Source organism: Capsicum annuum, chromosome 8 (genome assembly GCF_002878395.1).
Source record: "Capsicum annuum cultivar UCD-10X-F1 chromosome 8, UCD10Xv1.1, whole genome shotgun sequence".
Taxonomy (NCBI): Eukaryota; Viridiplantae; Streptophyta; class Magnoliopsida; order Solanales; family Solanaceae; genus Capsicum; species Capsicum annuum.
Window position 1 is genome coordinate 136,379,657 of NC_061118.1, and position 13,086 is coordinate 136,392,742.

The following is a 13,086-nucleotide window of genomic DNA, read 5'->3' on the forward strand; positions in this document are numbered from 1 at the left end:
AATAGCTTGTCACGTATGTTCATTTTCACGTTAGCAAAATTACTAAAACATGATTATTTTTCTGATCTATTTAGCTGTTTTGTATATCATTCAATAATAGATGATATTAAACTAACCCGTGCTATCTCACACACTTCACATCTTGTGTGTGTGTGTGTGTGTTTTGTGTGTGGGGGTGGGGGGGGGGGGGGGGGGGGTGTTCAAGACAACTATAAGGAACTACAAAATTCAGTGTCGACAACTAAGGCAACTATACGATTCATAGGAACACTATGAACGGTGGCATTGATTAGTGTACTCCAAATCAATCACTGAGAGGTTCCTACAAGCTTCTCCTTCCAACAACCAGCCTTCCACCACCAAGAAAATCAATGTTCCCTCATGCTAACTATACAAAACCTGAAACTCTACCAAAATGAACCGATGATGTAGCACTCATGTTCAGTTAAAAAGTTTTGCTACACAAGTGATTGGATCAGATATCACAAGTTAGAACTTTGCGCAAAACAGGCTCACCACAATATTTCAATCAGTGCTCGAGGCATCCAACAGGAGGGGTGGAAGTGGATAACCTGGAGGAATCTTCATATTATTGTCTTTGCCGGCTAGAGTTGGCACGAGATAAAGATGGCGCTTCCTGGTAGTTGTCAGATTCATCCTCCTCGTCCGAGGACAAGAAAGAAGGACCCATCCATGCCTTGAAACTTTCATTCACGCGTCTCTCTACATCTGGTGTAACCTCCATTGGATTTGCTTCAAGCATTTCTACACCAAGATTGCGCCCATTGAACTCAGTTTCATCAAGAATTACAGCAGCTTTTCTTCTTAGAAAGACAGCAGTGCCTCCATATAGAATAACTAGCCCCCATGAAGCAATCTCATAACACCAGAACAAGGGCGCTGAGCAGCTGCTCCCTAACGTGAGAAGGGTTGAACCAAGAAACAGAGCAAGCAGACCAAACACGATAGCAAAAGCAACATTGAGAATTGATAGACAGCGCACTCCACCTGTTCAACACAATAGTAAGTTGCTACACATAAGAATAGGAGATGAAATGAAAGAATCAATCCATCACTTCCAATCAGCACATGTGCAAACAGGCAGGGAAAGAAGAGCACCCTTCCCCCGAGGGTAATAAAGTAAGCAGTGAGACACAAAGTCCAGATATCTAACAAATGCATTAAACCAGCTCTGCATACGTAATGCAGAACATTCACGCATGTTAACCATCAGACAATATTCTCCTTAAATGGATTCATTGTAGCTTAAATATCCTAATTTTTCGGTCCTGAATCCTATTCAGTAGTATTGTTCAAGTTGGTTTTAATCTCCAGAATGCATTATAGGAATGGGATTCCTTCTGGACTTGCCATCTCACATTTCACTCCTTTGTTGATATTAATATACTTAGCAAGCTCATGGAACACCAATAACTGGGAGATTGTAACTGAATCGATAAGTTTATGATCAAAGCTCAACTCCACTTAAGTTCCTATCTCCGCGGAGTATGGGCCCGTCCCTCTACCTTCCTCCCACATTAAACACAAGAGCTCAACTCCTTTAGTTATTAAACTATGTGCACCTAGCACTCCGTGTCACTCAATGGGATACACCTGGAAAGGTCAGATCGACTGGTTCAGAGTCTAAAAACACACACAACCCAATAATTTCCTCCATAGACATAAAATGTACGCTATTCCTGACTTAACAATTTCAATTTCCCAAACTCTTTAAGTGATTCAATATGCAAATAATTAAAATATATTATAAAAGCATCTGTATTCAAAAGAGTAGATAAAAAAAGAACAAGACAAGTTGAAGAACAATCTCAAACTTAATTTACGAATGAACTCAAGTCCAAAACGAACACGCTGAATTGAGCCCATGCTCCAGTTTCCAACAGAAACTTAAGCCGGCCTAGTTCAAGCTGGCTCTTGGCTGGTTGACGATCAAACTCAGCTCGTATATATAGCCTAGATCTAATCTCCAAGACTCTCCTCAGCTTGACTCATTTTTAGCTTTACCTATAGGGTGTAAGAACATGTATGCAATAAAAATAGCCTAACAGGTCAAAGTAATGGATTCCTTCTTATATGATGTAAAATTCTTTTGAAAAGCTCATAGCAAGGTGTATGCATGATATAAAATATTAAATTATTAACCAAACACTTGGACTACTGCAAGGTTATCTATTGTTCCATTATATTCTGCTCTAATTTCCCAAAAGTATCCATATTCAGCTGTAATTTCCACCACCAAAGACATCTATCTTGCCTTGTTCCTTTTGAAATACTTCTACACTTCTACTTTTGCTCAATGTTTAGATTGTGATAAGACAACCAGACCATTCCCTGTACCAAGATATTCAAAAACTCTCAATGTGAAACAAGAAAGTCTAAGCATGATCCACCTCATAGAAAAAGAGGACACCAGCTTACTTAGCAAAATTTCTGATCGAGACAAGACAATTGCTTTTTCTTATATTGGAGATGTTAGTCAAATACCCTGGTAGTGGGAAGAAGATATATGATTCATATATCACTCAAAATTCACAAAGGTGAAGAAAACCCAACAGTTCTCCTCTCTACTCATAGCAATTACTTTTTTCTTATTGGCATGGTCATAGTAATTACTTTAGACAAAAGGAGAAAAGAGCATCAAGAGCTAATTAGACTTCCATGAATACATGAAAAAGTGAGTAGTTGTAAGTTTCAGTACACAGAAAGAACTAATTCTTTCATAATTTTAACATAGTTTAGTCACAATCTAGATCCACATCTCTGGTTAACATCCAAACACTCGCACGGCAAAGGTTTGAGAGTTATTACAATATTATTCAATCACGGGACGTATGGCCAACTTCTCTTCACTATGACATCTTTGAGAACTTGTCGCTTCTGTACCATCCAATGTTAAGCTGTTACAAACTTTGCTATAACCATGTTTATCTTTGATTTGTAATACTGCAAATAACTCCATATTTCGTGAAACAAGCTTAAACAACCTCAGTGCATTAAGGAAGAAAACTACTGAAAAGGCATCGATGCTTCACCTACGAAACTCTTGAATTTGAATTTTATTTTATTTTTTTATTAAGGTACCCCACTTGGTGGGAATATACTGGGTATGTTGTCGTTGTTGTTTTTTGATTAAGGTAAAGTGAATTTGAAATTTATTTTTTTCTTCCTAAAACCAGATAGAGCATGCGCATGCACACGAAAAACACAGCAAGTAGAGAAAAGCAATTGAATCTGTATGTTAATCGATGCACAAGAACATCAGCGAGATGACCGAATTCTGCTGGTATAAAGACGAGCTACGATAGATTTTGCACATGAAATTGTGCAATGCTGAGGAATGCAAAATTACCAGTTTTGAAAAAAGGATCTTGGACATGAAATTTTGGTACTTAACCTCTTCAGTATTATTTATCCACAAACATTACAAGCATAACTCATTCCCAACAAGATCGTTTTTTACACACCAATGACTAAAAAAGTCTTGTCCTTAAAAGGAAACGTGATACTACCCACATTAATAAATACACAGAACTAGGAACCTTGAAATGTAGGAGTCAGAAACAAATCTGTCAGATTATCCGCAGAAAATAGCTGATATTCAAAATACTTCTATTTATACGAGCAGAATCTATTTGCAAACTGGCAAACAAAAAATCTAGTATTCACTCAACTAGTGCTAAATGCAGCGAAAAGAGGCTCGGATTTAGGGAGGAGATAATATAATACGGTCGATGCATGGAGTTTAGAAAGGAAGGGGAGGTAAATGAGGAAGGCATGTGACCCCTCTGACATCAAACATTTTTGGAAGAACAGGAAAAGTAAATGCCTTTACTTCCCCACCAGTTGTTACAGCTAGAGCTGATAGAACCCACTGCGGCATACGTTCATCAAAGATTGATAAGCTTCAATGGTAATCAAGAAGATGATTATCATGAAAGAAACCAAGAATTATGATGAAGAATGGGCTAAGTGCTAGACATATTTCATAGTCCAAGAAAAGAAAGATTAAGCCCAAATGGAGCCCAAGAGGAAGGACCCACATGACGCCCAAGAGAAGCCAAGAAAGGATTGAAAATTCTGCCCAAATTAGGTGTAATATTGCCAACAGATCTGAAAAAGTCAAGCCCAAATGGAAGCAAATTGGCAGATTTAAGTGCCCTAAGTGCTGATTTTTTGGTGCAAATTTAGTAACTTCCTTATTTTTGTTAGGTGGCATTGGGAAGAATTTTGGTATTAACTTTACATGCTTTCCTAGTTTAAAGTTCCCTCGTTAGATTTTAGTGTTTATTATTTCCATAAAAGTAAGATTTGAGTCCAATGCTATTAGGGATAGTTTTCACAAGGATTTTGTTATTTTTCATAACAAGAAATGAAATAACATATTATTAATATTATTTGAAAGGTCACTCTTCTTTACACCTTTATGATTGTCTTGCAACCTTACAAGAAACAATCTTTAGGAGGTATTAAGGTGAGATTAATTAATTCTTACCTTGATATGTTTGGTTTCTATTAAAACAATTAAAGGTAAATATCTAAGTTTTAATCCTTAGATCAATTGGGGTTCTTAGCACTTAATCTTGGAATTTGGAAATTTTATTCTAGAATTTTGCAGATTTTTATTTCGTCGTTACTCTTCATAATGTTGCTTCTGCACCGTTTTCTTGTTTTTATTCAAGTAATCCAATTCTTATCAAGAGTACTATCCTTATTGCAGGTAACATGAACCATAGGAAAACATATAATTCAAGAAACATACCTCGTCTGGAAGCACAATAGTTGTTCTCAACAACATTCAAGCATCTATGTCTCATCGGGGCACCGTACGCGACCAAAATACCTGCAAATTTTGAAGTTACTTCAACAACAACAACAACAAACCCAGTGTATTCCCATCTAGTGGGGTCTGGGGGGGTAAGATGTACGCAGTCCATACCTCTACCTCTAAAGAAGTAGAAAGGTTGTTTCCGATAGATTACATAACATAAATACGGCACCCATAAGTATTAGAAAACAGAGGAAAGCACACAGATTCGTAATAAAACATGGAACACGGAATCATAACAAGAATGAAACCCCCACCAAGTAATTCCCTACACTAGCGACCCAAACCGGCCCTAGTCTTCTGCCCTAATTCGCGTCCTCCAGACCTTCCTATCTAGGGTCATGTCCTCGGTGAGCTGTAACTGCTCCATGTCCCGCCTAATCACCTCACCCCATTACTTCTTCGGCCTACCCCTACCCCGCCTAAAACCATCCAACGCTAGCCTCTCACACCTACGAACCGGGGCATCCATGCCCCTCCTCTTCACGTGTCCGAACCATCTCAATCGGGCTTCCCGCATCTTGCACTCCACTGGAGTCACACCAACCTTCTCCCGGATAGTCTCATTCCGAACTCTATCCCCTCTAGTCAGCCCACACATCCAGCGCAACATCCGCATTTCTGCCACCTTCATTTTTTGGATGTGGGAGTTCTTAACTGGCCAACACTCCGCTCCATACAACATGGCCGGACGAACTACCACCCTGTAGAATTTGCCTTTCAGCTTGGGCGGCACCTTCTTATCACACAACCCCCCCGACGTAAGCTTCTACTTCATCCATCCCGCCCCAATACGGTGCGAGACATCCTCGTCAATCTCACCGTTACTCTGGATCACGGACCCGAGATACTTGAAACTATCCCTCTTACATACCTCCTGTGATTCCAGCTTCACTACTACCTCATTCTCCCGCCTCACGTCATTAAACTTGCATTCCATATACTCTGTCTTGCTTCTGCTCAGCCTGAACCCTTTAGACTCAAGAGTTTGCCTCCACACCTCTAATTTGTCATTCACACCCCCTCGAGTCTCATCTATCAGAACTACATCGTCTGCAAAAAGCATACACCAAGGCACCTCCCCTTGAATACGCCGCGTCAACACATCCATCACCAACGCAAACAAAAAGGGACTAAGAGTAGATCCCTGATGCAATCCTGTCAAGACAGTGAAATGCTCTGAGTCTCCTCCCCCCGTCCTCACCTGAGTTTTCGCTCCATCATACATATCCTTAATTGCTCTGATATATGCCAGCGGTACTCCACTTACCTCCAAGCATCTCCAAAGCACCTCCCTGGGGACTTTGTCGTAAGCCTTCTCCAGGTCAATAAACACCATGTGCAGGTCCTTCTTCCTTTCCCTATACTGTTCCACCAACCTCCGCACCAGGTGAATTGCCTCCGTCGTCGAGCGGCCAGGCATAAATCCAAACTGATTTTCCGAAATAGACGCTATCCATCTCAGCCTCACCTCGACCACTCTCTCCCAAATCTTCATAGAGTGACTCAATAACTTAATCCCCCTATAGTTATTGCAACTCTGAATGTCACCCTTATTCTTATAGAGAGGGATCATGGTACTCCACCTCCAAGCCTCGGGCATCTTTGCCATCTTGAAGATTTCATTAAACAATTCAGTCAACCACCTTACACCAACCTCTCCAACGAACTTCCAAAACTCCACCGGTATCTCGTCCGGCCCCGTCGCCCTACCCCTTCGCATCCTGCGAACAGCCTCTCTAACCTCTTCTACCTTAAAACGTCTACAATAGCAAAAATTGTGACGACTGTAATCTTCTTCCTCTCTTTTTTTTTCGGATGGTAAGTCAATTACAGTGGTAATTCTAATACAATTAAATAATTAAAAGTGGTGGCAGCACACTTTAAAGCCCAAATGCACAATCCTGTAATTTGCACCCCAATATCAATTTCAATTGGGTGCAAAGAAACAACAGGGGAAAAAACAGGTAGCAGAATTGCCAAGGTATTTATGTTGTACACGTTTTTGTGTGCGTGTAATAAGTTGTTAATTCTCATCAATCTCTATCCTTTCCTTCCTATCGACTGATCACTGCCCCGAAAGAGGATTCACATTTTGAGGGAATCAAATTTGAAGAGTTCCGTATCTGAAGCACATGCTTGAACAAAAATCGATTATTTTTAGCCTCCCAAAAACAAAATCAGGAAAGATTAAAGGTACATCCTTTAAATAATCTAAAAATAAAAATTTTAGTCTCTAAGTTCACAAACTTGGCCTCCTAAAGAGCCTAGACGAGGGGGCCGCGGGTACGAGCCTTGGAAACAGCCTCTGGCAGAAATGCAAGGTAAGGCCGCGTACAATGCACCCTTGTGGTGGGCCCTTCCCCGGACTCTGCGTATAGTGGGAGCTTTAGTGCACCAGGCTTCCTTTTAGAAGGGGAGCCTTGGAGTTGTTGTCATGTAACCAGGAGGTCACGAGTTCATGCCTTGGAAACAACCTCTGGCAGAAATGCAAGGTAAGACTGCGTACAATACACCCTTATGGTGGGCCCTTCCCCGGACCTTGCGCATAGCGGGAGCTTTAATGCACCGGGCTGCCCCTTTTTTTAATTGAAGTTCCAATACAGCATAGGCTACAGGATTATAAGATTTTAATGAATTTTGTCAGAGTTAACCAACTGATCAAAACGAACTTCAATCAGAATTAACCATCAACCGATATTCATGTGCAATCTCATAGTTACATACTCATTCATAGCTTCTAAACACTCTTTTTCCACTTCACATACATGTGGCAATTTATTACAACTAGAGATGTCTTTCTATAAAAATAAATATTTTACACATCTAGAACCTTCAAATCATTTGAGAGTCCGGTCTATCCTTTTCATTTTCTACTGAACATACAATGTCTCAGAGGCAAATCTAGGATTTGAAGCTTATGAGTTCCCAACGATCTCAATTTAATATACCATAACCGAATAAAAGAACATGTTGCGGATCCGTGGAAGTCAATTAATTAAATATTTAATTATATTTTAGTGGTTTTATTTATGATTCTAGAACAGGGTTTTATATTTCCTACTTTCATAACGATTAGAGTTTCTAGAATAGGGTTTTATGTTTCCTACTTTCATAAGGATTAGACTTTCTAGAATAGGATTTTATTTTTCCTATTTTGATAAGGATTAGACTATTGATGTAATACTCCAATTTAAAGAGGGTTTTGGAGAATAAATCAATAAGTCGTATTATAATAAAAACCAAGAGATTGGAATTCTCTCTTCCATTGAACTCTAAGGTTTCAGTCTCCTATTAACAAGCTAAAGAGATTGGAGTTCTCTCTTCAATTTGAACTCTAAGGTTTCAGCCTCCCTTTAACGAGTTGAATTTATATATCGCCCTGTGAATCGATCTTTCCCCTAGAAATCCTAACAATTTGGTATCAGAGCCTAACACAATGAGCGATGAGATCAATTCCAGATTCAACGAAGAACGTGCAATAACAGAAACCCTAAGTGACTCTAAAATTGCAGCAATGGAAGAACGCCTTAACAAAAGAATTGTCCAAATCATCCAAGAACAATTGTCTAGCTTGGGAATTGACTTCACAAAACTAGCAACCCATGGAACTGAGTCGAGTAGCGCACCAACGATTGGTATATCCACAGCTCCCACTACTAAATGCAATAAACCCCCAAATCAACTGGCCGATCAGAATCATCCAATAAGAGGTAATTCCCACTTGACAGCACCAAGGTATACAAAGATGAAATTTCCTACTTATGATGTCACCGACCAATTAATTTGCGGACATCGTTGTGAACAATTTTTTGAAAATCAACATACAAAGGAAGCAGAAAAGGTTGAAGTGGTTGGGTTTCACATGTTGGGAGAAGCACAAGTAGGGTATTATCAGATTAAACAAGCAAAGGGGCCAATGAGTCGGTGAGAAGTACAAAAACATTATTTTCTGCGATTTGGACCTAGTGAAAGTAGCAACCCGGTAGGCAAATTAGTCACACTCCGGCAAATTGGTAAAGTTGAAATCTATCAACATCAATTTCAAGAAAAGTTGGCTAGGGATGGAATTGGATGATTCGGTTCACACTATTCTCTGGAATTCGAGCTTGAGGACAAGCTTTTTCAACGTGAGGGGAGTAATGTTGTGAATCTATGAAAGTCAATTAATTAAATATTTAATTATATTTTAGTGATTTTATTTATTATTCTAGAATACGGTTTTATATTTCCTACTTTCATAAGGATTAAGACTTTCTAGAATAGGGTTTATGTTTCCTACTTTCATAAGGATTAGACTTTCTAGAATAGGGTTTTATTTTTTCTACTTTGATAAGGATTAGACTATTGATGCAATACTCCTATTTAAAGGGGGGTTTTGGAGAATAAATCAATAAGTCGTATTCTAGTAAAAAGCAAGAGATTGGAGTTCTCTCTTCTATTGAATTCTAAGGTTTCAGCCTCCCTTTGATGAGCTGAAGAGATTGGAATTCTCTCTTCTATTGAACTCTAAGGTTTCAGCCTCCCTTTAACGAGCTGAATTTATATATCGCCATGTGAATCCATCCTTTCCCGAGAGATCCATAACAAAGGAGTACTAACATTCAATGTGTATTGAAAAATGCAATGAACCACTTTAAAACAACATACATGAGGAATTTTGTGTTTTTTTTGTTTTAAAATAAAAAAGAATAAAAGAGCAGCTCGGTGCACTAAAGCTCCCGTTATGTGCAGGGTCCGGCATAAGAATAAAGCTATGTTAAAAAAAAGAATGAGAAAGAAAAATGGAGGACCTCGCAGCTACTAGCGGCAACGATCAAATGGAAGAATCAGCAATAATTTTTCAGTACCCCAAGGATTTTTTACTTTTTTTGAGTTTCAAAATTGAGATTGAATAAAAGTAATAAGTATTAGTTTGACATTTATGAATTTTGAAAAGAAAAAGAGAAACACAATAAAGGCCTGCTTGCGTGGCGTGTTGCAAAAGAAACAAAACTGCAGTTTTAAAAACTGATTAAGGGATTCGAACCGCTGCAGGGATGCCCGGAGAGCTGAGTTTTAACTGGTTCCATTTTAGCCGCTGAACCATCAGTGCCTCTTTGGAGTGGGTTAGCAGCTCAATTTTCTTATCTACTTAATGGGTTTCACATTATAAATACAAAATCCGAGCAAAAGTTACTGGGGGAACCCAGAATGATAGGCCCCTGCAATATCTAGGGGAACCATCCTCAGAAAGACTAAGTGCAAATGCCAGCAGAACTAACTCTAGGCTAACTCGGGTAGAAGGGACAATAAAACAATAAAATCCTAGACTATCTTGTCTGTGTAGCTGTCATTGCATCACTGAAATACACATTCTACTCTTCGAAAGTAATAACAATGTCAAAAGTAGGTTGAAGCAAAAATTACTTCTTATTTTCCCTAAAATAATGAACAGATTTAATGTTTGTCCTATTATCCAAAGATACACAACCACATTTACCATATAATGTTCAGATGTCGTCACCTCCAATTAGTTACACTAATAAGGCTGTGAAAATACATATTGTACTATTCGATCATCTGTTGTTTATGGTATTTCGGTTATTGCACTATTTTGTTATTATTACTCTTCCCGCATTAGTTGCTATGTTTTCTTCACCATCTTTCTCCCTTTCCATAATTACATTGATTTATTCTCGAGCTGAGGGTCCTCCAAAAATAGCCTCTCTACCTCCCGAGGTAGTGGTAAGATCTGCGTAAACTCTACCCTCCCCAGACCCATTCCTGAAATTTCACTGGTTATGTTGCTGTTCTACTGGTTGAATACAATAACAAAAGTCAAAAGAAGATTTAATCATTTTACAGCTTATATTAGCCTAAAAAAAAAAGTTGATACCAACTACGCATGAAGTGCAAGTAAATAGGCCAAAAATAAGAAAAAACATTCTCTTTTTGGAATCCAATAACAAAAATCAAAATTAGGTTTACTTCTTCTCCGCCTTAAACATACACACACTTTCAAACATAAATATTTCTCCCACTACTCACCTGCAATTAGATACACTTTTGAGGCCGCGAAAATAAACAAGTGTTCCAAAAAATATGAAACGAGCATTCTTTTCCATATTCAATAACAAAATCAAAATTAGGTTTTCTTCGTCTTCTTTGCCTTAAAATATCAACTGTGTGCAATAATCAATCCAAACACATTTTCAAACATAAATATCTCTCCCTTTACTCACTCACCTGCAATCAAATACACTGCCGAGGCCACGAAAATGAACGCCGATGGAACGAACACAACCATCCAATAATAATCCACGGTCTCCTGATTCGTCAGATAAAACGTACCAGGAAAACCATCCGAATCACCCGCAGTACCACTACCAGCAGCAGCAGTAGCACCAGCACCACCAGTAGAAGCTATATTAGTGAAATTAATAGAAAGCGGCTGAATACGATAGTCATTACAGAAAGGCCGGCGAGCAGGATCAAGAGGGAAAACTATTTTCAAGCTGATAATTGTAGAGACAACAATAGCAAGTGATATTAGGGTTAAAGTACAGATCACAAATGGTCTTTGAAGACGATTCCATGCCTTGTCTTCCTCACGGAGACACTCGTATTCGTGCTTCGGCATAAATGCTTGCCGGAGTGCGTCTCCAATTATCGCCATTTATATGTTTTTGCAATTCAACAACTCCAGAAAGGCATCAAGTGTTTGTGAAGGAGAATAAGGGTTTGGGGGAGAAGAAAATTGGGGAAATCTGGGTGGGGATGAAGGGGGAAATGGAAGTGCTAGTTGGTGAGGGATTAGGGGGACAATTGGATGTTTCAAAGTAAGTCTGTTGCCCTGCCAGCTTTCAGATTTGTTAGCACCCGTCACGCCTTTGTTTGCTTTTTATGATTTTTTTGAAGGAGTATTTATATCAAAATCATCATGGGATGAATTTCATTTGAGATCTTATGCGTGAAGGATTGCCTATATATTTTGAAATAATACATATTTATATGATACTAAACTTGAAATTAAATTATAATTTTTACCTTAAATTTTGATAATGTATAAATAAAACCTTTAATTATTCAAAACCTGAATAAATATGACTTTCGATTTTGCAACCCCACGTGTGAGTTTCACTCGTGCCTACGTGGAAAGGTAATCCAATCACACGGTATCACGTCGTTGAAAGGGCTAACTTGGAGGGAGGTTATATTTGTACAGTTTTAAATAATTAACGGCCATATTTGTGCACTGTTAAAGTTTTGCTTTTTGTGTTAAAACGGCGTCGTTTTTATTATTATTATTATTATTATTATTATTATTATTATTATTATTATTATAACAGCAACACCTAACTTTTTTTTAATTAAAAAATCGAACCTGCACAGTAGGTTGAAGGAAGCACCCAAGAAGAGCAAATAACACCACGGGCTATCTAAGTGTCATGTTTCATATGGTTCAACATTAATTTAAGTACATAAATATAGATTTTCTACCTTATATATATAACGTAATTTTTTTACCGAGGGGGTTCGGGTGAACCCCATGACAACCACGTAGGTCCGCCCCTGCGTTAATTTAATAACGTTTTAATAATGTAAATTTAATAAGAATGTAATAACGTTAATTTAATATATTACTGCTACTAACCTTAATAACGTTAATTTAATAACCTTTTATTAAAACTATAATTTTTTTATTATTAGTATAGTTTCATCTTTAATTTAATATTTAAATAAATTATATTTAGATATATTATTTAACTTAAATTCGTCCTCTGCTTTATAATATATATACATATCCGCGCGATTTTTTCGTATGAGGCTGATCCACCTACTTAATAAATCTTCAATATTGCTCTTTTTTCGCAATGACAAAAAAAATTAGATGTCATTTTCATCTTTGAGCCGAAAATAATAGTGAAAAGTCATTTAAAGGTCATATTTGTACAGTTTTGAATAGTTAAAGGTCATATTTGTGCACTGTCAAAGTTTAAGGTCATATTTATGTATTATGCTCTTAGATTTTAAGCTGGACGCGCCCAATTTTGCGTATTGAACATGCATTTTGTCACGTAGGATCGGAGGTCATATTTGTGCAATTTTAAATAATTACAGGTCATATTTGTGCACTGTCAAAGTTTAAAGTCAAAGTTATAATTTGGTGTCAAGTTTAGGGTCATATTTATGTATTATCTCTTTCCCAAACTTGCAAGTTGCAAATGATTTTATTTTATTTTTTATACTTCCTCCGT

At 37.9% G+C, this 13,086-nt stretch overlaps 1 protein-coding gene across 2 annotated transcripts; it reads right to left on the reverse strand.

Annotated features, from left to right (window-relative positions):
* Positions 1-227: 227 nt before the first annotated feature.
* On the reverse strand, positions 228-11,781 carry LOC107839127. 2 transcript variants are annotated; one of them, XM_016682494.2, is made up of 3 exons: positions 11,075-11,781; positions 4,781-4,861; positions 228-1,008 (listed from the first exon to the last, which is right to left on the reverse strand). In XM_016682494.2, the coding sequence occupies exons 1-3, from the start codon at positions 11,502-11,504 to the stop codon at positions 590-592; spliced, it is 930 nt and encodes a 309-aa protein (XP_016537980.1). In that variant the 5' UTR covers positions 11,505-11,781; the 3' UTR covers positions 228-589. The 2 variants fall into 2 exon arrangements, with proteins under 2 accessions (XP_016537980.1, XP_016537981.1); XM_016682495.2 differs by lacking the exon at positions 4,781-4,861 and having other exon boundaries at positions 11,075-11,765.
* Positions 11,782-13,086: the final 1,305 nt, after the last annotated feature.

Coding starts and splice junctions, on each gene's coding strand:
- LOC107839127 (XM_016682494.2), bottom strand. CDS start 11,504: ATGGCGATAATTGGAGACGCACTCCGGCAAGCATTTATGCCGAAGCAC. Junction 4,862..11,074: donor GGCAGTGTATTTGATTGCAG/GTGAGTGAGTAA, acceptor CAAAATTTGCAG/GTATTTTGGTCGCGTACGGT. Junction 1,009..4,780: donor CTATTGTGCTTCCAGACGAG/GTATGTTTCTTG, acceptor TGTGTTGAACAG/GTGGAGTGCGCTGTCTATCA.